Genomic DNA, 25,846 nt, shown 5'->3' with positions numbered 1-25,846 from the left:
GCGCATACGCATTGCGAAACATGACACTAAGTGTCCCCTATCGGTCAACTCAACACACTTAAACGGAGTTGAACGCTGCAACACACACCACGGAGGCAATGTGAGGACTCGTGTCATTGCACAATGGAGTTCAAAACCGAGCAACGCGTTAACATGAATTTTTGCTTCCACCTAGGCAAAGCGGCAACGGAAAAACACGCAATGTTAGTGCAAGTTTACCACGCTCAAGCAGTGAGTAAGAAGTGCGCTTTTGGCTGGTTTAAACGCTTTCGAGATGGGAAGGAAGGTGTTGAGGACGAGGCGCGGTCGGGTCGACCAACCACAAGCACATCTCCAAACAACATCGAACGAGTGCGACAGATGCTTGCGAATGATCGGCGACTGTCCTTACGAATGATAGCAGATGGAGTGGGTGTAGGCAAGGACAGTGTAAGGACCTTTGTTCACGAACATTTGGAAAAGCGGAAGATTTGTGCCCGGTTTGTACTGCATGACCTGACAGACAAGTAGAAGCAAACTCGGAAGGAAACGTCGGGAGATTTCATTGACGTTTGTGACCAAAATCCGGAGGTGTTGAAAACTATCATTACAGAAGACGAGTCGTGGTGCTACCAGTATGATCCGGAGACCAAGAGAGTCAATGGCGTGGTGTTCAGCGTCTTCTCCGCCTCCCAAGAAAAGTCGGCGCACAAAGTCCAAGATTAAGACAATGCTGATCGCCCTTTTCGACAGCAATGGTGTCATTCATAATGAATTTGTACCCCAGGGTACACCTATCAACGCGAAATTCTACGAGGGAGTTTTGAAACGGCTACTGCAACGCATCAGACGGGTTCGGCCTGAACTGTACCGGAGTGGACAGTGGAAGCTCCTCCACGACAATGCCCGTCCGCACACCGCGGTCCGCGTGACCCAGTTCCTCGCTGAACGCCAGGAGACTGTTCTTCCACACCCTCCGTATTCTCGGAATTTGGCGCCGGCAGATTTTGTTTTGTTCCCCCGTCTTAAATTAGCCCTGAAAGGCCACCGGTTCGAAAGTGTAGCAGGTATTCAACAACGCGTGACAAGGGTTCTCCGGGAGATTCCAAAAGAAGCGTTTGCTGCCAGCTTCCAGCAGCTTTACAGTCGATGTCAAAGGTGTGTTGTAGCTAATGGAGATTACTTTTAAGGCCAGTAAAGAAGTTTTGTGTGTAACTTACGTTGTCTTTATTTCACGAGACCACTCACCGAACTTTTCAGACACAGTTTGTATGTATGTTATTTTTATTATTAATCAGTATAATCACACATCAAGAGAAGTTTCAAAATAGGTATAGCTACAACATTGTCGAGGTCTCTTTGTGGTCACTCACAATCCTGTAACTTATTTACCATACTATACAGTATAATTTCACCTGCAAAAAGCCTTAGGCCTATCTGTAATTCCAGTTCTTTTAGCATTCGTAAAAAAACAGTGTTGTAGTAAAGGAAGGCACTCGGTCGTAATCCAAGTCAAGTGCAGACTCCAGTAAATAGGAAAAAAAGGCCAAGGAGAAGAAGAAGAATTTAAAATTCAACGTAGATCAAAATATTGGAACTTGAAATGTCTGTCTAAATAATGTTTCACCATACATTTGGTAACCAGGCGAGTTGGAGGTGCGGTTAGGGATGCACATCTGTGAGCTTCCATATTCATCTGAGTGTTCACATATCTGATTAGATCAGGCAAGAAACTGAACATTGCAAAGTGTGAGTCAGTGTTTTCATGTAGCAGATACGAGCAGATTAGAGCCGTTGATTCTGCCGGAATCTTTTCGTTCCTCCAAATTACACAGATCAGGTGGTGCATTCTGTCTTGTAAGATATCTCTTCCCTCTTTCAACATCTCTGCAAGTATTCCATCTGTTCCTGGTGCCTTCCCTTTCTTCAGCATCTTTATGATTACTCCTACTTCATCCCTGCTAGGCAATTCATTCTCCCCTGTTTGTATTGTCGCTCTATTTTCTCTGTATATTTCGTCTTCTTCTTCTTCTTCTTCTTCTTCTTCTTCTTCTTCTTCTTCTTCTTCTTCCTCTTCTGCATCTTCTATTCTTGTAACATTATTAATGTTTTCCTCCACATTCAGGAGATTTTTGAAATAGTTTTTCCATTCCTCCATAGCTTTCATCTCATCTGTTATCATTTGTCCTGCTTGATATTTGATGATATCTACCCTTGCGGTATATCCTTTCTGGAAGTATCTGACTGTTCTGTAAAAGTCTCTTGTATTACCTAACGTTTTGTCCTCTTCTGCTAAGGTTATCTTTCTGTTTATATACCCACGCTTTTCTGTTCGGAGGACTTTTCTTGCTTCTCTGGCTGCATCCATGTATTCCAACCTCATTCTTTCATCTTCGTTTATCAGCCACAACATTTTGGTCGCTCTTCTCTTTTTGATAGCATCTTTGCACCTATCATTAAACCATCCTCTGCTCCTCCTCCTCCTATTTTCCGATCGTTTCAGCACCTCTTCTGCAGCATGTTGGACTCCGGTCTTGAGTTAGGACCATAATTCGTCTACATCGTCTTCCTCATCTTCTAATGTGGCAAACCCCTGTTTCTGATTTCAAAAGCGTATCTTTCCTTAATATTGTCTTCTCTCATTATATGTAGATTAATTTCCTGGCCTGCTTCTCTTCTCCTGCTTTTATCGCATTCTATTTTTCCACAGAGTGTCATCACCACGAGTTAGTGATCTGATAATATTTCTGCAGCTCTTTGAGATTTTACATTCTCAATAATATTTCTGTGTCTATCATCCACTAGTGTATGTGGTCTATTTGGTTCCGAATGTTTCCGTCAGGTGACTTCCAGGTTACTTTATAAATGTTTTTGCGAGGAAAATAGGTGCTCATAATCCTTAAGTTTTTTGAAGTTGCCAGATTGATAAGTCTCATCCCGTTGTTGTTGGAGGAGTCATGTAGACTATTTAGGCCAATATAGGGTCTTGAAAGAGTGTCTCTTCCTACTTTGGCAATGGCATCACCAAAGAACACTTTTTCGTCATAAGATTGTGCATCTTTTTATACTGATTCTAGATCTTCGTAGAATCTGTCTTTTTCATCACCATCTTTTTCTTCCGTAGGTGCATGGAATGATATCATTGTTAGGTTGTAAAACTTTCCTTTCATTCTTAACCAGCATATCCTTTCATTGATTGCCTTGAACCATAATGTTCCCTTTCGTTCTATTGGCTACTGCAAAACCAACTCCAAATTGATGTTTGCCTTCTGCATTTCCACTATGGAAGTAGCTATAGAATTTATATTTATGCATCCCTTCTCCAGGCCATCTCATCTCTTACAAGGCCACTATGTCTAGATTATACCTATTCAGTTCTTCATCCAACACCTTAACCGCTCCAGGTGCATACAGTGATCTTGCATTCCAAGTGCCACAATTCAGCCTGTATTGTTTTGTAACCTTCTCTCATTAACCATTGACTTTCCAGTTGTCATTATTGTCCCGTTTTGAATCCGAGGCTATACCTTGGCGTTTCGTGACAATTTGTTTTTCATGGTGTGGGGGTGTTGGCCTCACGCCCAACCCCCAACCTGGAGAACCAGACCCTAAAGATTAAGGTAGTAATATCTATCCGTCCAAAATACGTCCATTGTAATGGTGCCAACAGGTATAGATTCCAATTCATTGGCTACGTCGATAAGAGCATGCATTGTTTCTGTTTTTGTCATAGTTTCCATGGCATTAATAGCAGATAGAACAAAATGGCTGACACTTAGGGCAAATGCAAATATAGTAAATAAATGTATTGAGTGTCTCTCTTAGTAATGTTGTCTATGGATTGAGGGTCAAACAAGATGACTATCACCTATGGCATAAAAAACACAATAGACTTACGTTAAAAAACCAATATCAAATGATCACAAATTCACTAGACAACACTCACATACAGTAAATATGTCACAGTGTCATAAATACTGCCAGGAAGCCACTAACAAGCACAGTTCCCCTTATATATAGATATTTGATGCTCTTACACCACACTAGATCTTGCATTTGGCAGCCATCTTGGTTATGCACTTGGATATTTTAACTTAATATTTCTATTTTGAAATTCAATTTTTCCCAAATAATGATGGTATAATGGAGACTAACATGGATAATTATCATATTGTGTGATAAATGTAATTGAGAGTAGATATTAAAAATGGTTCATGGTGTGGATTACTGTAGTCACGTCCTAGTTCGTGAACCATGGGCAACGGCTGACTGGCCTAGTAAGTTGTCCTGAGAGTCAGGATACCAGTTGCTATGGAACGGGAGTGGACATCTCGGACATATTCTGAGTCATGGCCCTCCTTGTGCTCACGCGGCTAGGACTATACAATCCACCGATGGTCCTTAACCTGTTAGAGGAGAGATCCTCACTTGGACTGTGTGTAAGTAAAGTAGCATCCTGCTTCATGAATTTACCAAGCTCAGAACATTTTAAGCAAGCCTCGAACCTATGGGAGTAACAGAGTCCCACTCCCATTTGACAGGCGAGGGACTCCTTGGAAACAACTTGGCGAACAAAATGGAATTCGATGAGGAGCTATCAAATATTAATGGGGCTTATGGAAGAAAGAAAGTAGAACTGGCTGAGTCAGCAAAGAGAATATGCATCTGGATGTGCTAGGAGTAAGTGATATTCGGGTAAGGGGAGATAACGAGGAAGAGACAGGAGATTTTAAAGTGTACTTGACGCGTGTTAGAAAGGGAAGGGAAGAGTATGGGCTAGGGCTGTTTATCAGGAATAACATTGCACCTAACACAGTTTTTGTTAGGCACGTAAATGAGCAAATGATGTGGGTAGATTTGGCAGTTGGAGGAATTAGGACTAGAACTGTCTCAGTGTATTCACCATGTGAGGGTGCAGATGAGGACGAAGTTGACAAGTTTTATGAAGCATTGAGTGACATCGTTGTCAGGTTCAACAGCAAGGATAGAATAGAGCTAATGGGCGATTTCAATGCGAGAGTTGGGAATAGAACTGAAGGATACGAAAGGGTGATTGGTAAATGTGGGGAAGATATGAAAGCTAATGGGAATGGGAAGCGTTTTATGGACTTCTGTGCTAGTATGGGTTTAGCAGTTACGAATACATTCTTCAAGCATAAGGCTATTCACTGCTACACATGGGAGGTTAGGGGTACCAGATGCATAATAGACTATATCTTAACCGACTTCAAATCTGTTAGGAATGTACGAGTTTTCCAGGGGATTTTTCGATGATAAAGACCACTATCTGATCTGTAGGGAACTAAGTATCTCTAGGCCTAGTGTAGAGAAAGTGAAATCTGTCTGCAAGCGAATAAGGGTAGAAAATTTCCAGGATGAGGAAATGAACAGGAGTATATGGGTATGATTAGTGAGAAGTTCCGAACAGTAAACAGTAAGCAGGTTCAGGATATAGAACGAGAATGGGTGGCATACAGGGATGCTGTAGTAGAAACAGCAAGGGAATGCCTAGGAACAACTGTGAGTGTGAAGATGGGAAAAGGCGAACATCTTGGTGGAATGATGAAGTGAGAGCAGTTTGGAAACATAATAATAAGGATCAGAAATGGCTCCATACAAGGACCGATGCAAACAGGGAATTATACGTAGATGAAAGAAACAGAGTGAAACAAATAGTTGTTGAATCCAAAAAGAAGTCGTGGGAAGATTTTGGTAATAACTGGAAAGGCTAGGTCAAGCAGCAGGGGAAACCTTTCTGGGCAGTAATAAAGGAAGGGAGGGAAAAAAGAAATGAACAGTGTTTTGAGTAATTCAGGTGAATTCATAATAGATCCCAGGAAATCACTGGAGAGGGGGAGGGAATATTTTGAACATCTTCTCAACGTAAAAGGAAAACTTCCTGGGCTGTTGCGTACAGCCAAGCTCATGGAGAGGAGGAAAATGATGTTGGTGAAATTACGCTTGAGGAAGTGGAAAGAATGGTAAATAAACTCCATTGTCATAAAGCAGCAGGAATAGATGAAATTAGACCTGAAATTGTGAAGTGTAGTGGGAAGGCAGGGATGAAATGGCTTCATAGAATGATAAGATTAGCATGGAGTGTTGGTAAGGTACCTTTAGATTGGACAAAAAGCAGTAATTGCACCCATCTGTAAGCAGGGGAACAGGAAGGATTGCAACAACTATCGAGGTATCTCATTTGATTAGTGTACCAGGCAAAGTATTCACTGCAATCTTGGAAGGAAGGGTGCGATGAATGGTTGAGAGGAAGTTGGATGAAAATCAGTGTGGTTTCAGACCACACAGGGGCTGTCAGGATCAGATTTTCCATCTGCACCAGGTAAATGAAAAATGCTACGAGAAGAATAGGCAGTTTGTTCATGTTTCGTAGATATGGAAAAAGCATATGACAGGGTACCGAGGGAAAAGATGTTTGCCATATTTTGGGGGACTATGGAATTAAAGGTAGATTATTAAAATCAATCAAAGGCATTTATGTTGACAATTGGGCTTCTGTGAGAATTGATGGTAGAATGAGTTCTTGGTACAGGGTACTTACAGGGGTTAGACAAGGCTGTAATCTTTCACCTTCGCTGTTCGTAGTTTACATGGATCATCTGCTGAAAGGTATAAAATGGCAGGGAGGGATTCAATTATGTGGAAATGTAGTAAGCAGTCTGGCCTATGCTGACGACTTGGTCTTAATGGCAGATTGTGCCGAAAGCACAAGTTTTTGGAACTTGAAAATAAGTGGAATGAGTATGGAATGAAAATTAGCCTCTCGAAGACTAAATTGATGTCAGTAGGTAAGAAATTCAACACAATTGAATGTCAGATTAGTGATACCAAGCTAGAACAGTTAAATTGAAATAACAAATAACGTAGTTCAACCTATTCAGTACAAGTAAATAAGAACTGTAGTGTTACATTCTTATTTAATTATAAGCGGAAGCGGTACCAGTTTCGACCACCAGTCTGGGTCATCATCAACCAAATAAAAATACAAAAACAATGCATAGGAAAAAAGAAAATAGAAGGATGAGTCTTTTTTCAACCGAATTTTATTGGTTATTTTTTGGGTTTTTAACATGTGCAGAGAACAATGGGGTTTTCTGACACATGTTTGAAAAAATTTAGGAGTAAGGTTATAGGAAATGCATTGTTTAAAAAGTTGATATCCTTTCCTAATTTAGCAATCTTGATCTTCAGGCCCATGTAAGAGAAGGCTTTATGTTTAGCTTGGTTAGCTTGTGCATTTAAAGATAAAAATTTCATGATGTTCTGTATTGAACTGTATCACAATTAAATTGAAATAACAAGTAACGTAGTTCAATCTATTCAATACAAGTAAATAAGAAATGTAGTGTTACATTCTTATTTAATTATAAGCAGAAGCGGTACCCGTTTCGACCATCAATCTGGGTCATCATCGACCAAATAAAAATACAAAAACAATACCTTCTCGTACATGGGCCTATAGATCAAGATTGCTAAATTAGGAAAGGATATAGACTTCCTAAAACAATGCATTTCCTATAACCTAACTCCTAAATTTCTTTAAAGTTGTGTCAGAAAAACCCATTCTTCTCCTCACACGTTAAAAACCCTAAAAATAACCAACAAAATTTGATTGAAAAAGACACATCGTTCTATTTTCTTTTTTTCCTATGCACTGTTTTTGTATTTTTATTTGGTTGATGATGACCCAGATTGGTGGTCGAATCCTGTACTGCTTCCGCTTATAATTAAATAAGAATGTAACACTACATTTCTTATTTACTTGTATTGAATAGATTGAATTACGTTATTTGTTATTTCAGTTTAATTGTGATACAGTTCAGTATGGAACATCATGAAATTTTTATCTTTAAAAGCTAGAACAGGTCGATAATTTCAAGTATTTAGGTTGTGTGCTCTCCCAGGATGGCAATATACTAACTGGGATTGAATCAAGGTGTAGTAAAGCTAATGCCATGAGCTCGCAGTTGCGATCAACAGTATTCTGTAAGAAGGAAGTCAGCTCCCAGACAAAACTATCTTTACATCAGTCTGTTTTCAGACCAACTTTGCTTTATGGGAACGAAAGCTGAGTGGAATCAGGATATTTTATTCATAAGTTAGAAGTAACAAACATGAAAGTAGCGAGAATGATTGCTGGTACAAACAGGTGGGTACAATGGCAGGAGGGTAGGTACTCGGAATGAGGAGATAAAGGCTAATTTAGGAATGAACTCCATTGATGAAGCTGTACGCATAAACCAGCTTCGGTGGTGGGGTCATGTGAGGCAAATGGAGGAGGATAGGTTACCTAGGAGAATAATGGACTCTGTTATGGAGGTTAAGAGAAGTAGACGGAGACTAAGATGACGATGGTTAGACTCTGTTTCTCATCATTATCATCATCATCACCATCATCATCATTTCCCAACTCCAGTTTCCCGGGTGTGGTGTACAAGCGCTCGCCATCTCCTTCTGTCTTCATACAACTTCTGATCCAGTACATCCTCCCATTTGTATCCTCTCTGCTCCACATCTGATCTTACAGTCTCTATTCAACATTTTCTTGGTCTTCCCTGTGGTCTTCTCCCTATGAGATTAAGGTCGGAATATTTTCTGGCAGGTCTTTCCCTGTTCATTCTCATTACGTGCCCATACCACTAAATCCTGTGTTTCTTTATGACACTGATAATAGGAACCTCAATACCAGCTACTTTCCTATTCACTTCATTTCCGATCTTGTCCTTTCTGGTTGTTTGGTTCATGGTTCTAATGAATCTCATTTCAGTTGCTTGGATTCTACTGAAGTCTTTGTTTAGTAGGGTACATGTCTCTAAACCGTACGTGAGGATTGGTACGAAGTAAGTGTGGTACATGATTGTTTTCACTTCCTGTGGTATTTTGCAGTTCCAGAGGAGATTCCCGACTTGACTGTAGAAGTTCGATGCTTTCTGTGTCCTGCTGAGTATTTCCTGCCTAACAGTGTTGTCTTTCGATATTGTGCTTCCGAGGTACTTGAAGTGGGAAGCTGATTCGATTTTTGCTCCTTCCAGAAATATATTTGAGCTTGTTCCTTCCCTGTTGGTGGTCATTTCCACTGTCTTTGTTTCGCTCATCTTCAGTCCAAAATTTTTGAATGTGTTGTTCCATTCATTAAGTTTCTTCTGAACTTCAGCTTCTGTCTCTCCCCATCAAAGCACATCATCAGCAAATACCAGGGTGTTTGGTTCACTGTCCATTTTCAGTTTCTAATGATTTAAAGATAAGAGGTATAGAACCAAATGAGGCCACAGCACCAGTTACAAATAGAGGATTGTAGCGATGTTTAGGAAATTCACAGAGGCATGCAGACTGAACACTGAAAGACATAACAGTCTTTAATGATAATGTATATATGTATGTATGTATGTATGTAGATAGTACATAGTGTGTTCAAAAATGCTTTTCCCTAGGCAAGACACTTAGAATAACTCTCATATTAGGTCATTTATTGATATATTTGGTCACATTTGATAATCTTATTACCTTGTTATACACAACGGTTGATTTACATTAAAATGAATTATTATAAAATATTATGATGGTTAACAATAATAATAATAATAATAATAATAATAATAATAATAATAATAATAATAATAATAATAATAATAATAATAATAATAATTTTAACTTGTATAGAAGTAGATTTATGCTGTCGAGTAAGAAACTTATCTTTTCCGGAAACTTATATTGAAATGGTACAAAACGAAAATAACAATAATAATATTAACGAAACTTGTTGTAAGCAAAATTAGCAGAAACTAATGTATAGAATGATCCTTCAGATCGATATAACCAATGATTTCCCATGTAAAGATGCAATTTATTATTTTTCTTTGAGTATTTCATTGAATATAATCAATAACCCATTTCAGTTGTGATATATGAACATAATTGCATGATTGATGTCGATGATATGAGCATAGATGATCATTACATATCAGAAAAACGAACATTCATTAATTTATAAACTTAGTTTCACAATTTTACCTTTCGCATCTATGTAATTATTTTCTTGAATAAATGACATTAATTAAGGTTAATATGATGTGTTATTCATGTTTTCCATATAACATAGGTCAACTTAAATTTAAGCTGTAGAATTATCTATTTTCTTGCAATTTCATGATAAATCAGATGGAGACGTCCATTAATTCTGATAATAGATAGATCTATATAGCGTATCAGCATTATTTGAATCCCATGTTAAAAATATTTATGAAGGTAGAAACAATGAACCCTGAGATCTAGTTGGGATATCTTTAAGTCACCTATACTGGACGCGGGAAGGGCGTACTACAAACAAGTCTACAATCAATCAGTTCCTAGAATCAGCTGTATCTGGCTCCATGGCCAACTGGTTAGTATGCTGGCTTTTGGTCCAGGGGGTTCTAGGTTTGATTCCCAGCCAGGTTAGGGATTTTAGCCTTCATTGGTTAATTCCTCTAGCTTGGGGACTGGGTGTGTGTATGTCACCTATCCTGGACGCCGGAAGGGCGTACTACAAACATGTCTACAGTCCATCAATTCCTAGAATCAGCTGTATCTGGCTCCATGGCCAACTGGTTAGTATGCTGGCTTTTGGTCCAGGGGGTCCCAGGTTTGATTCCCATCCAGGTTAGGGATTTTAACCTTCATTGGTTAATTCCTCTAGGTTGGGGGACTGGGTGTGTGTATGTCTTCAACATTAAATTTCATCCTAAGCAGGACCCTATCCTCATAGATGTGCAGGTTGCCCGCAGGCATCAACTCAACCTACACTAGGCCTCTCCGGAGGCCATATGCACACTTTCTTCAGTTTATCTCAGGTACTCTGGGGTCGCTGGAGCCACCTAGGCTCATTTTGGTTTTGGCTGGGTTTTAAGCCCTTCCTGATGCCACATGTTTTTTAGATGAACACTTCAACTCAAGATATAGCTCTGTAACTTATGTAATGGACACAATGACATTCAGTGTACTGTAACTTAAAATTGCGTATTGTTAAAATGAAACCACTATCATTTTATAGCTACTGTTGACACATACAGACTTACCTCATTCCTGACTACTCCAGGCATTCAACAGTACTGGGTTATTACTCACGGAGTGTGTTTGTCCATGTTTAAAAGAACCAATGATGACTAGAGTTTTTATACATTGTTGTTTAAAAACTTTGAACATGACTACCCTGTCCTTCATTTCTCATTATTGTCAATAAACACTACACACACTCTGAAAATACTGTATTATCTCATTTCCTTTACACACATGCTATGGAAAATAATTGCTATTGTTCATGGAAAGTGTATTGTGTGGCCAGCACAACCAACTGTGTAGCCGTTAATCTCCTATTACTAGTTTTATAGCATATTGTAATCTATCCTATTTTAATATTGTAAACATTACTAAGACATTTTATCAAAAATTAAATACATTAATTCAACATGGATATTTTTTCAAAATTTTAAAGAGAGGATTGTGGTGCATCCATTATGCGATGGAGTACATAACAGATATAAATATGATAACTGCAGACTCTCACATGACTAGATGAACTTTCTATACAAATCAGATTTCAAATAATGCATTGATCAAGCAGTATTCATTTTATTCATATACTATGTGCTATTTGAACAAATTTCACTACAAGGATTATTTGCTTTTTTGTAAATGTTATGCTATTCATCTTAGGAAAATACCAATATTTATCATATTATGAGGTATTGCCCATTATTTATCTTACACTCTATTTTAAGACAGCACGATCTTTCTCTACAGTATTTCTGTATTTTACTCAATATTAAATTTGCATTTTGATGACTGTGCAATTCTGCATTAATGTTGTCGACAGTTTCTCTCTTGACAATTTCTGAGATGTGAGGGAAAGATTGTACATTAGTTCCCTTTAGACAACTGCTCACACAGAACCTTTTCTGCTTTCAGATGCCTGTAGTTGGTTCCTCTAGTGACCACGACTTTGCAGTTTTGGTCTGGTCTTAGTGCTTCATTATGTATCGTATACAACAACTGTGTGGCTTGATTCAGTTCCCTTATGTGTTCATTTGCCTAGTATTGCAAGAAGTTGTTTGTTTGTTTGTTTGTTTGTTTGTTTGTTTGTTTGTTTGTTTGTTTGACTTACTTGCTTAGAGCACAAGAAAGACTCTCATCACAGCTATCACCTAAGAAATAGAATGTAATTCTCTTTAGGTACAATGAAGCAGTAACATGGTATTCAACATTCTGTTTAGAAATAGCCTTTATTAATTACTGAGAGAAGCCATGGGAAATCTTATTTATCAACTCTTTTCCCTTTTAACACACTTAAGGTCACAGTGATAATATTTATAAACGCTTCCATCAACTTTCTTTTTTTTTTTTTTTTTCCACAGCATGATCATTGTATGGATTCTGCTTATTTACCTTTAAATTAATCTTCACTCACATTCCTTTTCACTGTTGAATGAAAAAATGTTCAAGACAGTCCATTAACTTTATAGTAGTAGAGGGTAGTTTTTAGGAAGCAGTAGGGTCTCAAGTCTAGATGACAAATCAAATGAACCCAAAAAGCCATAGGTCAAATCCAATTTACTACAGCTCTTCATTTTTTGAAAAATTAACTAATGTATAAATATGAACACAAGGAAATAAAGTGAACCTAAACACAGACAGGAAATAGAAAATTATGGAAGGTTACAATAGTACATACAGTAAGAAATTTAGGGAGAACTGGCCTCTAAGAGCAAACTACAATAATGCTTGCAGAGCTTTGAAGAATCCCTTTTAAGTGCAGCCAGTATCCAGTATTCGGGAGATAGTAGGTTCGAACCCCACTGCCGGCAGCCCTGAAAATGGTTTTCCATGGTTTCCCATTTTCACACCAGGCAAATGCTGGGGCTGTACCTTAATTAAGGCCACGGCCGCTTCCTTCCCACTCCTAGCCCTTTCCTGTCCCATCGTCGCCGTAAGATCTATCTGTGTTGGTGCGATGTAAAGCAAAAAAAAATTCCCTAAAACAAAGGAAAGTGCATGCAATGTGGGCTTTCAAGCCTCATTTTACACAGTTAATCAAGTCTGATACATTCAAATACCACAAAGGAAATGCGAATGTTAAATTCTCAGTTCCCAACCCGAATATACAAGAGCTAAACTCATAGTCTACTCCATAAGTGGCCAAAGAAAAAAAAATCCAAACGATGAAACAATAGTTTTAGAAAAGGCTGAAAATAGCAAAAGATTAGGGATTGAAAATCACATGAGATCAAAAAAAAAAAAAATGACAGAGTAAACACAACAACTTACTTGGGCATGGTGGCCCAATTTAAATAAGGTTTAACCCAAACAATGCTGCAACTAGGAGAAATGAAAACTTAGAATCAGAAAAGAACAACAAAAATTTAGAAAAAGAAACCTAACTGCAGTAAAAGAAAAGTGAGGATACTGAGGGTGGTGGTTGTTGTTGTTGTTTGAGTCATCAGTCCATAGACTGTTTTGATGCAGACCTCCATGCCACCCTAGCCTGTGCTAATCTTTTCATTTCTACATAACTACTACATTCTACATCTGCTCTAATCTGCTTGTCATATTCATACCTTTGTCTACCCCTACCGTTCTTACCACCTACACTTCCCTCAGAAACCGACTCTTTTTTTTTTGTTAGTGGATTTACGTCGCACTGACACAGATAGGTCTTATGGCGACGATAGGATGGGAAAGGCAAGGCCTAAGAGTTGGAAGGAAGCAGCCGTGGCCTTAATTAAGGTACAGCCCCAGCATTTGCCTGGTGTGAAAATGGGAAACCACGGAAAACCATCGTCAGGGTTGCCGACAGTGGGATTCGAACCCACTATCTCCCGGATGCAAGCTCACAGCCGCGTGCCCCTAACCGCACGGCCAACTCGCCCAGTCAGAAACCAACTAAACCTGGGCATCTTAAGATGTCTATAATTCTATCTCTTCCTTTTGTCAAATTTAGCCAACATGAAATGGGGTAAGAGTGCTTTCACCTATTTAATGTATTCAATATATAATTATACCACCAGCGCAGTAAGTCACTACACTAGTGATTAGCAAACATGCACCGGCTGGTACTACCTATAAACCGGTGTTAAATAAACAAAGTTTATTAAACAAATTAAGGAAATCAGTCACAAGAATAGGAAAATAACATCCAACAGATACTTACCCAGCAAGGCCCAAATAAAACACCCAGAGGAAATGGATAAAAATTCCTTGTTTCGGCGCTGAACCACACAGATAATAAAAGGAGACACTGGTTTCAATCAAATAAACTTTTAATTAAAGAATGAAAACTTAACAGGAAACCAAAAAGAAAAACATCGTCCTATCTGAGGGAATAAAAATATTTTAAGTAGTTCAAAAAACAATTAGTGAATAATAGAAAATACACAGATGAAACTGAAAAACGTAGTCCTCTTCAGAAAATGATACTGATGGAAATCATTAGCTTAAAACAGAAGGTTGTACTAATTAAAGGCACTAAATCCATCACTAGAAATAGTACACCTTGGTAATATTACCATAATAACAGAAAATGATTCGAATTAAAACTTAAATTGTTCACAGAAGGTTAAAACGGGGCCCGTTTGTTAGACTTACTAAAATGAAATTAAAACTAACGTATTAAACCTAGGGAAAGCCCCTCAATTAACGAGTTTCATTGCACCTTCTTAATAAGAGGAGGCTTCGCAGGAGCATAGAACTCTAGCCCAATTAATAAACTACGAGGGGTCAAATAAGATTAGCGCACGGAAAACACACACAGTAAACAAGGGGAAAAGGAAGAAAACCGTAAGAGATCAAGTGAGGAGCAAATAAATCTTCCACCGAAAGCGGAAATTCTTAAGCAAACTCAGGCTCCACAATAAAACACGCAAAACCAACAAGCAACAATCACCATCATCTCCCGAAAAAAAACCGTTACCATAGCAACAAAAAACATCCGCCCGCCAAACCAAACATAGTACAAGCACAACAAAGGCCAGAACCAAAATAAAATCAGGAAACACCAAAGTTTAAAATACCAGAAAATAGAAGCAAGGTTATTCTTTTTTTTTTTTTTTTTAAACCCAGGAAACCAGAATTATATGCTTCTGCGGAACCTCACGCAGTATAAAGGGCATTAAGTGCCTGACACATATTGAATTTACATGATCAATGAAAATCATTAACGGGAGAAAATGATAGTTAATTTAAAAAGGATTTCCTTATTTACGTAGTCACTACATACCAATAATTTTGAAATATTATTAGAATAAAGCACACGTGCGTCCTTTTAGTAATTTCCAAAAAAATTATTTTCACGAAATTCCACCTTGAAGGAGTTAATTTTCAATACACGAATCACACAAATTTCCTTGCCGTTTCATATTCACAGGATATAACTTGCCAAATGATGAACCCACTTACTTGGGTGAAGCTGACGCTCAGCCATGATGAGCTAGTTCCTCACATACTTACAGATGCTTCCTGATGAGTTTGCTTTTCCCTGGTCAGAATTAGTTGAAAAGTATCATAATAGGACGATGCAGGAAACAAGGTAATTTGGGTTTAAAACCCACATCTCAAGACTCTCAGCCGGGGTCTTCACACCAACACGACGCCAACATCTTAAGGATCCAATAAACACAACCGCACGCCATGACTTCTCAATGCGTACTGTCGGGGACAAAATGGCGAGGTTTGCTCCATGAGGAAGTAGCCGCGCTCTGATAGGAGAAGAGCGCTAGGGGAGGGGAAACTCATTGTGGGTGTCTGGCAGAAGATTGCAGCACTTATTGTAAGAGAAATGAAACAGTCCGTACAATTCAGAAATGCGATAATCCAAGGACGTTGCCATCAGTCCACAATAAGAATTATAAATAAGTTCGATGAGTATCACCAAAGCACGTAGTAGGACGAGGGAATCCGTCCGCTTAGACATATAGAAAGATTAAGATTTTCTACGGCGATATTGCCAGTTCAAAATAGGTTCACAGGGTAGGATAAATTGCGTTACACCGTAACAGCCCTCTCCCCCCGAAGCTTAGTGTATTCACTGATATAGCTTCCAGCTCAGTTTAGTGGTCAAGAAGTAAGCTAAATTTCCAATCGTGTCCACATTAGATAGAGACCACAACTGACTTCATGTATGTATAACAATAACACACTGACCTTGAGTCATTTTAATATCACAATCCTCACTTCAGTTCAAGTTGGTGGTGGCAAGAGTTTAGTAAAGAGATCACGCTTCCCTCAAACAGGGTTCCATTTATCTAACGTCTAAAACAGCTAGCTTTAGCTGAATTTACACTCTTTAGGCCGTGCGCTTCCAGTAAAGCCTGTTACATATTACAATTCACCCGTTTAAAGAATATTAAGATTAAGTACTTTATTACAGGTTAGGAAATAAATATTCTCTAGGTTTCCAAGAAATGCAATATCTCGCCCATTTCCTTTTGACATAATAGTCAATCATACAAGCAAAAGAAAAGGAAAAATCACAAGGAGAGAAAAAAGTCCGGTGATTCATACAGTAAAGAAAATTTATAAAATCAATAATAAATCACACATAGCTTAACTTAGTAGAAGGCGGACTCAAGACTAAATCGTACCAATTGACCCACCAAACAAAATTACACAAGAAAACAAATTAGGTTAAACTAAGTAGGTACGAACCTAATAATCTACCAGCACCCCAAACATCACAAGATTACAACACATAATAGATAGACACAAGCAAGGGTAATTTTAACCCACCCTACTCCAAGGGTGAAACATAAATGCCAAGCTTACAGTACTTACCACAAAGTACCAAATGGTTCAGTACACTAAACTTAAACGTAGGAGGAAAATGAGAACAATGGACATGACATCCACTAAGGTTTTCTACCTATACAGGGAGCCACAAGGAGAACAATCAATTCACGTGCTCCACCGGAGAACCCTTACCACAATAAGAAAAATCCCCAAAACCAGTAATATTCTAAGATACAATCCTCCAAAACACAGCTTTAGTTAAACACCCACAGACGGATAAGATGAGAAAGAACCCCTACTTTTTCCTTTATTTTTTTTTTTTTTTTAAACAGACTGAGATCTACAGATCAGTGAGCCACTGGTTCATTATTTGTTAAGAACCCACCATGACTCAACCCAAGTAACTAATTAGATCATAAGGTATGGCAGATTTTAAATCATAAGTAATTGACCACGCATAACCCAGAAGAAGAGATTATTCAAAAAGGACACATCAAGTAGAGCAACTACCGACCATAGCACAAACATTGTGAAGCCATAACTGAGTTAATGGTAATTCCCTTTCCGAGCAAAGGAAACCCTAGGTAGAATGAATTGGAGACCTCTAGTACTATCAGGTGTAGGGAGCGCAACAGTTTGTCATCGACAATCATTCCGCGGGGGTACACTAAGCAAGGAACAAACTAGCACAGAGGAAAGTACCATTCAAGAATTGATGGACAAGGCTTCAGGAGGATATAACACGGAGTCTCATAACCAACCCACATTGGGAAAGGAAAAACTAGAGCACCTTCCACAATAGTGCACCCAATTAAAACAGAAAAGGTAATGAGATACCTCAATTAGATGACTACTGGGGACGTGATGGGCAATAACCCAACATACCGAATAAAGAATGAATTCCACTAAGGGATCATCGAAATTAATGGGCAGGATGACTCCAAAAAGGAGATAGCACCTAGGTAAGCAATAACACGCTCAACAATCCAGAATGCAGAACGGTAAGCAGACAAATCAACGATAACTACTAATGTTAGCAAATTAACCAAAGGAAAAACAACCACAGAAGGTAGGATTAACCAAATTGAACTTTACAATATTATAAGTGAAAAAAAAAAAAGGATGACATCAGGGCAATAGGTTATGCGGGTAACTACAATTTTCACTCACCAAGTCCATAACATACCATACGAGTTGCAGGCACAAACTGTTTAATTAATTTCCATCTTCACAAAGACACAATGGTTCAATGAGAGGTGCTTAAACACCCCCCCAGAGTGCAATAACACAACTAATACTGACTCACAGAATCCTCACAGGAGCATTGCTAACCAGCACTAAGAGACAATACAACAGGGTCCCTCTACCACGACATGCCACACAACATCTTAACCAATTCATGGTGCAAAACCACACCACCACCAAATTCAGGACCAGGAAACCAAGCACAAAGGTAAAAGAAGATAACTTCTCAGGCTTCAAGTTCATGAATTGACTTCTCTACTCAACATAATATCAACAGATGGGAAGATGGTACAGATAACACCCCAACATACACTCCACAACTCGCACAGAACGATAAGATCAACAAGAAGATAGTAAATTTAAGAAAATATTTCAGTAGTGTGGCGGTAATAGTAATGCGTGGAATAAAATACAACAAGACCCATAAACATCATAAAGGACAACCTAATACCACCCATAGAGGAAGAGAAGTTTTAAAACAGGACCAAATTTCAAAACGATGGGATAATACATTCAACCAAAGGAAAACCATAAGCTAAATAAGGAATAAATTGAGATTACTAAGAATAGAGGTACTACTGTCAGTCCTTAGAATAATTATCAAAGGGCAACGCATCATTTGATATGACGAGGGACTGAAACCAATAGCTAGAGATGGAAAAACCATAAAGATCCAAGATCCATGCACGAAGCAAACGGTCTACCAACTCCGACACAGGTTAACAGACCACCCCAAAGGATTTCACCCAAACAAAAGGATTGCAGAAACTGATCAGCGGTAAGTAACTGTGTTAATCTTCGAAGCTTAAACAAATGGCATTCAGGCACACTTATTATTGAAAGTCGATAGTAGCCCACAAATAAGATACAGAACAAGATATTAAACCTAATTTCAAAGGGATAAATTATGATAAGATCACCAATACCAGAAACAAGTCAAGGATATGAACAAAATATGCCATGATTAAATCAACCACCAGATAGTTAAAACTCGACCAAATTTTTTTTTTTTTTTTTTTTTTTTTAAATATATTTTAGAACGATCACCCAGGTGACAAAATTAAAACAAGCAACCATTAGTTCAGAAGGCTACCAACTACATACCCTGCACAGGAGGTTAAATACATATCAACAGGACACCGTCATAACATTTTTGCAATACCACAGTATGAGTATCAAGGATGACAAAAGGTAGACTCGAAGAATTCATTATCAAATCCTACTCACAGCCAAGGCAGAATTGACATGATAAATAAAAATTTAAACCCAGAAAAGGTAAGATATTAGATGTACAGCTCAGGAAACTTATAGGTAACAAACCCCAAGAAACAGACATGTGATAAATTCCACACACCACCAAACCACCATGTTCACACCTGAAACATTAGCAGTACCAAAACAAATAGGAGCATAACAACCTTAGGTTCCAAAATCACAGAAACATGCACCTAAATGAAACTGACAAGTTCACTTACAATAAACCGTAACGTGTTAATAGTTTAATTAGCTCACTGAAATGCAGTTCTCAGTTGTATGTTGTTTCTAGCACCCCAGGTGCTTGACCAAACAGAAACCCCAAAGTAAGGGAAATGGTAGAACAGTACTGTACATCAACCAGGTTTAATTTGAGACAGATGGACACGCCTAATTCTTTTAGCAACCGGGTCACTCACTAACATAGATACCGGGGACAGAAATTGTAATACGGTGCAAGGACCTTGATACCTAGGTGCCAGTTTGGCTGAAAATTTATTAACAGCTTTACTGATGGGATAACATTTAATGAAGACTGAGTCGCCAACCTTGACTCTATTTGATTTCCTACCCAAATTGTACCTTCTCTTGGCTTTCTCATATGACACGGACAGGTTTTTCTTTGCTTCGTCCCAAACCTTGCGAACATCATGTGGTTTTGAGAGAACAGGCAAAAGATCATCAATGGCAAGCACATTTGACATTGGGGAATATGGAGTGTAAGAAAACATAAGGGACATGGGCGTTTTTCCATGAGACTCATGGATTGCAGAGTTGAAAGCATGAGCTAACCAATGCAAACAGGAGTCCCACTTAGATTGATTAAGGTGATGATAGGCTATCAATGCAGACTTCAAATTCCTATTTACTCTTTCAGCATAAGATGGGTTTGGATAATAGGGAGTGGTTGTGACATGTGAGATACACAACTCGAAAAGGTATCTTTTAAACAGATGACTAGTGAAAGCACTGGCATTATCAGAAACAAGGAACTTGGGAGGGCCGAAAGAAGCAAAGATATAATTTAGACAGTTAATAGTAGTCCGAGAAGTGGTAGACCTAGTAGGCAAGATCCAAGTGAACCGTGAGAACGCATCGACACACACAAAGATATGAGTGTTTCCCGGAGAAGATCGAACCATTGGTCCCACGTAGTCTATGAATAGTCGCTCCATCGGGCGAGAGGCTTGTGAGGATGATAACAAACCTACACGGTTGTTCAAACTAGGTTTACTGATGGCACAAATTTTACATGACTTAATCATGTTTCTGATGTCACAGTCCATCCTTTTCCAAATGAAAAACTGCCTAATCTTCTGCCTTGTCTTGAACACACCTAAATGACCTCCGATTGGACAGTAGTGATAATACTTGAAGATAGTCGGTATTAGCACCTTGGGCACAACAATTTTGAAACTATGGTCTCCTCGACCCTTACAACACAGGACCCCCTTGACAAGAGAGTAAGGCTTCACAAGAGTTCCATTATTAATTTTGTCGATGATCTCACTTAATTCCGGGTCAGATTTCTGATGATCTTCAAATTCATGGTAAAGTAAAGGTAGATTAGTAAGGATGGCACTAACTCCAACGACATTACTTTCATCAAAATTTACAACATCAGATTTTTCCTTAGGACAAGGTTCCCCATCAAACATTCTGCTTAGACCATCGGCGATGACATTATCAGTACCTCTGATATGCTTAACTTTAAAATTAAAGGCAGAAATTCTAAGTGCCCATCGAGTGATCCTCCCAGTTCTTTTGGGCCGGTTCAAAACCCACGACAAAGCCTGATTATCTGTCTCCAGGTCAAAATTTACATGTTCAACAAATGGCCGAAACTTTTCGAGGGCAAACAGGACTGCAAGACACTCCAGCTCGTAAACAGAGTATTTACTCTCAAGATCGGTTAGGACACGGGAGGCATATGCAACAGGTCTGCGTCCATCCTCGTACTCTTGTAGGAGAACACCAGCAATAGCCTTTCCAGATGCGTCGGTCTGAACAATAAAGCGTTTAGAAAAATCAGGTATGGCCAAAACAGGGGCGTTCGACAGAGCAAGTTTCAATTTTTCAAATGCTTCTTGTTGAAGAGGACCCCAGAAGAACTTCACATCCTTCCGCCTTAAATGATTGAGAGGAGCAGCTACCTCAGCGAAATTGGGAATAAATTTTCTGAAAAAGTTAACCATTCCCACAAAACGAGCAATGCCTTTGACATCTTTAGGAGGCTGGAACTCACGAATGGCCTGTGTCCTGGATTGATCAACGGAAACTCCGTCTGAAGACACAACGTGCCCAAGAAAGGACATACTCGGTTGGGCAAAGGCTACCTTAGATAGCTTAACGGTGAGGCCAGCTTTCCTCAAGCGCTCAAGAACTTCCCGAACATGGGTCACATGTTCCTCAAAGGTTTTAGAATATATAAGGACATCATCAAGATAGTTAAAAACGCATTTAAATTTGATATCAGAAAAGATAGAATCAAGCAAACGAGTGAGAACACCAGCCCCAGAATTTAAACCGAACGGGAGCCGGAGAAATTCATACAAATTCCAGTCAGTAATGAAGGCAGTAAGAGGTATCGACCGCTTAGATAAGGGAATCTGATAGTAGGCCTGGTTAAGGTCCAGTACTGTGAAAAACTTTGCCCCAGAAAACCACCCAAAGCAGGTGTGCAGGTCAGGTAACGGAATAGACTGAAGAACCACTTTCTGGTTTAATTTCCTATAGTCCAAAACAGCACGGAAGCCACCAGAGGGCTTGGGTACAAGGAAAACAGGAGAGGCATATGGAGAGGTAGAAGGACGGATAACCCCTTCCGCGAGCATTTTCTCAATAATCTTTTTTAATTCCAACATACGTGGAGGAGAGAGTCTATACGGGGGAGACCTCACAGGTTTGGTATCAGTTAGTTCGATATCATATTCAAGAACATTAGTTAGCCCTAATTTACTGGTGAAAACTTCAGGAAATTCACTGCAGAGAACACGGATTACCTCAGCCTTTTCTTTACTTAAATGATCAAGTTTTAAGTTTTCAATACCACAACTTTCATCTGGTTCAGACCCAGATACACAAGAGACATTAAGGGTACCCCTAGAACTCTCAATCAATTTAAATTTACAGGAGGGGGAAAATTTAAAAAAGAACATTTTGTCCTGAAGATCAAGGACTAATCCCGTTTTTGACAAGAATCCAGATCCTAAAATTACATTGCAGGGTAGTTGGGATGCCACTAGGAAGGTAACTTTCCAAGTGAAATTTCCTATTCTTAGTTTTACTCTCACAGTTCCTAAAATATCCAATTTGTTACCATTAGCTGCAACACATTTAATGCCAACGGGTTGCAATTCAGAAAATTTACAGGCACTCTTCAGGCGATTATACCAATCAAAATCAATCAAATTCACCATACTACCCGAATCCACCAATGCAAGAACAGCTTCATTATTTATTTCCACCTTAGTGAAAGCACCATGGGAAGAAACGAGCCCATATATTTTATTACATTCGGGGGGACAGAGAACTTCATTCACATTGTTTGAATTCACAGAATTTTGAAATGCAAATAGTTTACCATTACCCTTTTGTCATTTGCTACGTCTATGGAAGGAGTTAGGGCAGGAATTCTTGGAATGTTGCCGAGAACCACACAAATAGCAACAAATATCCAGTTTCCTGTTCTTGGAAGGGCAAGAATTCCTGAGATGCTCGACAGAACCACATACAAAACATGCTTTAAGATTAGAACCATTACCAGTTTTAGGACCCACTGGATGACTGGGATAAATAGGGGGGGGTAGGTGTACCGATCTGGACGCGTCTCCATGCTTTACATCTTCTGCAAAGGAACACGCGGCCTCAAGTTCACTAAAATTAGTAGGACACCTCGTGAGGGAAAGGTAAGACCGATAGGCAGGAGATATCCCTTTTATTATTCGAGTCACCATTTCTTCTTCAGGGACCGTAATTCGGAACACCTTACAAAAGAATTTCACATCAACAATGTATGTTAGTAAGTTTTCATGAAGGTACTGAGTCCTGAAGCAATGCTGTGGAATGAGACTCTGAAGGGCTAAGGAGGGAATAAATTTATCAAGAATTAATTCATGAAAATTATCAATTTTACACCTCTGAGAAATAGCCTCAGAAATTTCTCTCTTTAAAATACCTTCGCAATGGGAAAATAAGGCTCTATACATACCCAGATCGTCAACAGAGTATACACAAGCGGATTCCTTGATTTCTACAAGGAATCTTAGGAATCTTAAGGTTTCTTCGATCGAATTCACAGTAAAATTCTTAACTCCGATAAACAGTTCCTTAAGGGAATTATGAGAAGGGTTAACGTTTAACCTAGAGATAAGGCTCTCTAACACAGAAGTAGGAACACAGGTAGACTCTTGTTCATTAGTATTGGAAGCAACTCGGTTAGGATGGTTATTAGGGTTAGTACACAAAGGACCTTGCCTGTCAACCACAGATAACTTTTCTACCTCTCTACACGCTAACATCAAGTCTAACTCAGTTGAGATACTAGAGGCGAGACATAACAAACGTGTTAACTCACTAACATTTTCTGCAGCAGGTTTAATGGTTAAAAGGTCTTGAATCCGCCCACAATAGTGGAATGATCTAGCCTTGAGCCGATCTACTTGGGCCTTGGTAGGCGTCACCTCAATAAATTCATTTCTGAAGGATTGAATCTCCTCTACGTTACTTTTAATCTCAAGAATGGACTCACCGGAGTTGTTAACTTCTACCTTAGATAGATCAATCGGAACCTGGAGATGGGATGACAAACGAGCTGCACATTCAGTAGCAGTGCCGTCAGTCTCCAAGCCACGAACCTGGAGCTCATACAGGAGTTCAGCTTTCCGCAAATGATATGGAAACAACACCGCTCGGGACATGATGAATTAACATGAAACAGAATTCAAAAGAATTAGGAAAGATACTTGCACTTCTTTTCACAATTATGCATATAATTATCATACATAGTCAACCTTCATAATCCAGTGCTTCAACGCCATCACAAGTACAATAACCCAGGGGAAAAAGGGGAAAGAATGACAATGGTTAGCAGCGCCCTCAAGAAAAAAGACAACCACGCTCTGCTACCACTTTACTATACCACCAGCGCAGTAAGTCACTACACTAGTGATTAGCAAACATGCACCGGCTGGTACTACCTATAAACCGGTGTTAAATAAACAAAGTTTATTAAACAAATTAAGGAAATCAGTCACAAGAATAGGAAAATAACATCCAACAGATACTTACCCAGCAAGGCCCAAATAAAACACCCAGAGGAAATGGATAAAAATTCCTTGTTTCGGCGCTGAACCACACAGATAATAAAAGGAGACACTGGTTTCAATCAAATAAACTTTTAATTAAAGAATGAAAACTTAACAGGAAACCAAAAAGAAAAACATCGTCCTATCTGAGGGAATAAAAATATTTTAAGTAGTTCAAAAAACAATTAGTGAATAATAGAAAATACACAGATGAAACTGAAAAACGTAGTCCTCTTCAGAAAATGATACTGATGGAAATCATTAGCTTAAAACAGAAGGTTGTACTAATTAAAGGCACTAAATCCATCACTAGAAATAGTACACCTTGGTAATATTACCATAATAACAGAAAATGATTCGAATTAAAACTTAAATTGTTCACAGAAGGTTAAAACGGGGCCCGTTTGTTAGACTTACTAAAATGAAATTAAAACTAACGTATTAAACCTAGGGAAAGCCCCTCAATTAACGAGTTTCATTGCACCTTCTTAATAAGAGGAGGCTTCGCAGGAGCATAGAACTCTAGCCCAATTAATAAACTACGAGGGGTCAAATAAGATTAGCGCACGGAAAACACACACAGTAAACAAGGGGAAAAGGAAGAAAACCGTAAGAGATCAAGTGAGGAGCAAATAAATCTTCCACCGAAAGCGGAAATTCTTAAGCAAACTCAGGCTCCACAATAAAACACGCAAAACCAACAAGCAACAATCACCATCATCTCCCGAAAAAAAACCGTTACCATAGCAACAAAAAACATCCGCCCGCCAAACCAAACATAGTACAAGCACAACAAAGGCCAGAACCAAAATAAAATCAGGAAACACCAAAGTTTAAAATACCAGAAAATAGAAGCAAGGTTATTCTTTTTTTTTTTTTTTTTTTAAACCCAGGAAACCAGAATTATATGCTTCTGCGGAACCTCACGCAGTATAAAGGGCATTAAGTGCCTGACACATATTGAATTTACATGATCAATGAAAATCATTAACGGGAGAAAATGATAGTTAATTTAAAAAGGATTTCCTTATTTACGTAGTCACTACATACCAATAATTTTGAAATATTATTAGAATAAAGCACACGTGCGTCCTTTTAGTAATTTCCAAAAAAATTATTTTCACGAAATTCCACCTTGAAGGAGTTAATTTTCAATACACGAATCACACGAATTTCCTTGCCGTTTCATATTCACAGGATATAACTTGCCAAATGATGAACCCACTTACTTGGGTGAAGCTGACGCTCAGCCATGATGAGCTAGTTCCTCACATACTTACAGATGCTTC

The 25,846-nt window shown here is 38.8% G+C and overlaps 1 protein-coding gene across 1 annotated transcript in view; it reads left to right on the top strand.

Annotated features, from left to right (window-relative positions):
- Nucleotides 1-25,846, top strand: part of LOC136862779 (popeye domain-containing 2) — a 255,712-nt gene that overhangs the window by 119,504 nt on the left and 110,362 nt on the right. Inside the window, exon 5 of the mRNA XM_068226268.1 lies at nucleotides 11,941-11,985. Coding sequence (XP_068082369.1) covers nucleotides 11,941-11,985 — 45 coding nt within the window. The remainder of the gene's footprint in view (nucleotides 1-11,940; nucleotides 11,986-25,846) is intronic.

This window comes from Anabrus simplex, chromosome 1 (assembly GCF_040414725.1).
Source record: "Anabrus simplex isolate iqAnaSimp1 chromosome 1, ASM4041472v1, whole genome shotgun sequence".
NCBI lineage: Eukaryota > Metazoa > Arthropoda > Insecta > Orthoptera > Tettigoniidae > Anabrus > Anabrus simplex.
The sequence above is the reverse complement of the archived record's forward strand: the minus strand, read 5'-3'. Positions and strand labels throughout refer to the sequence as shown.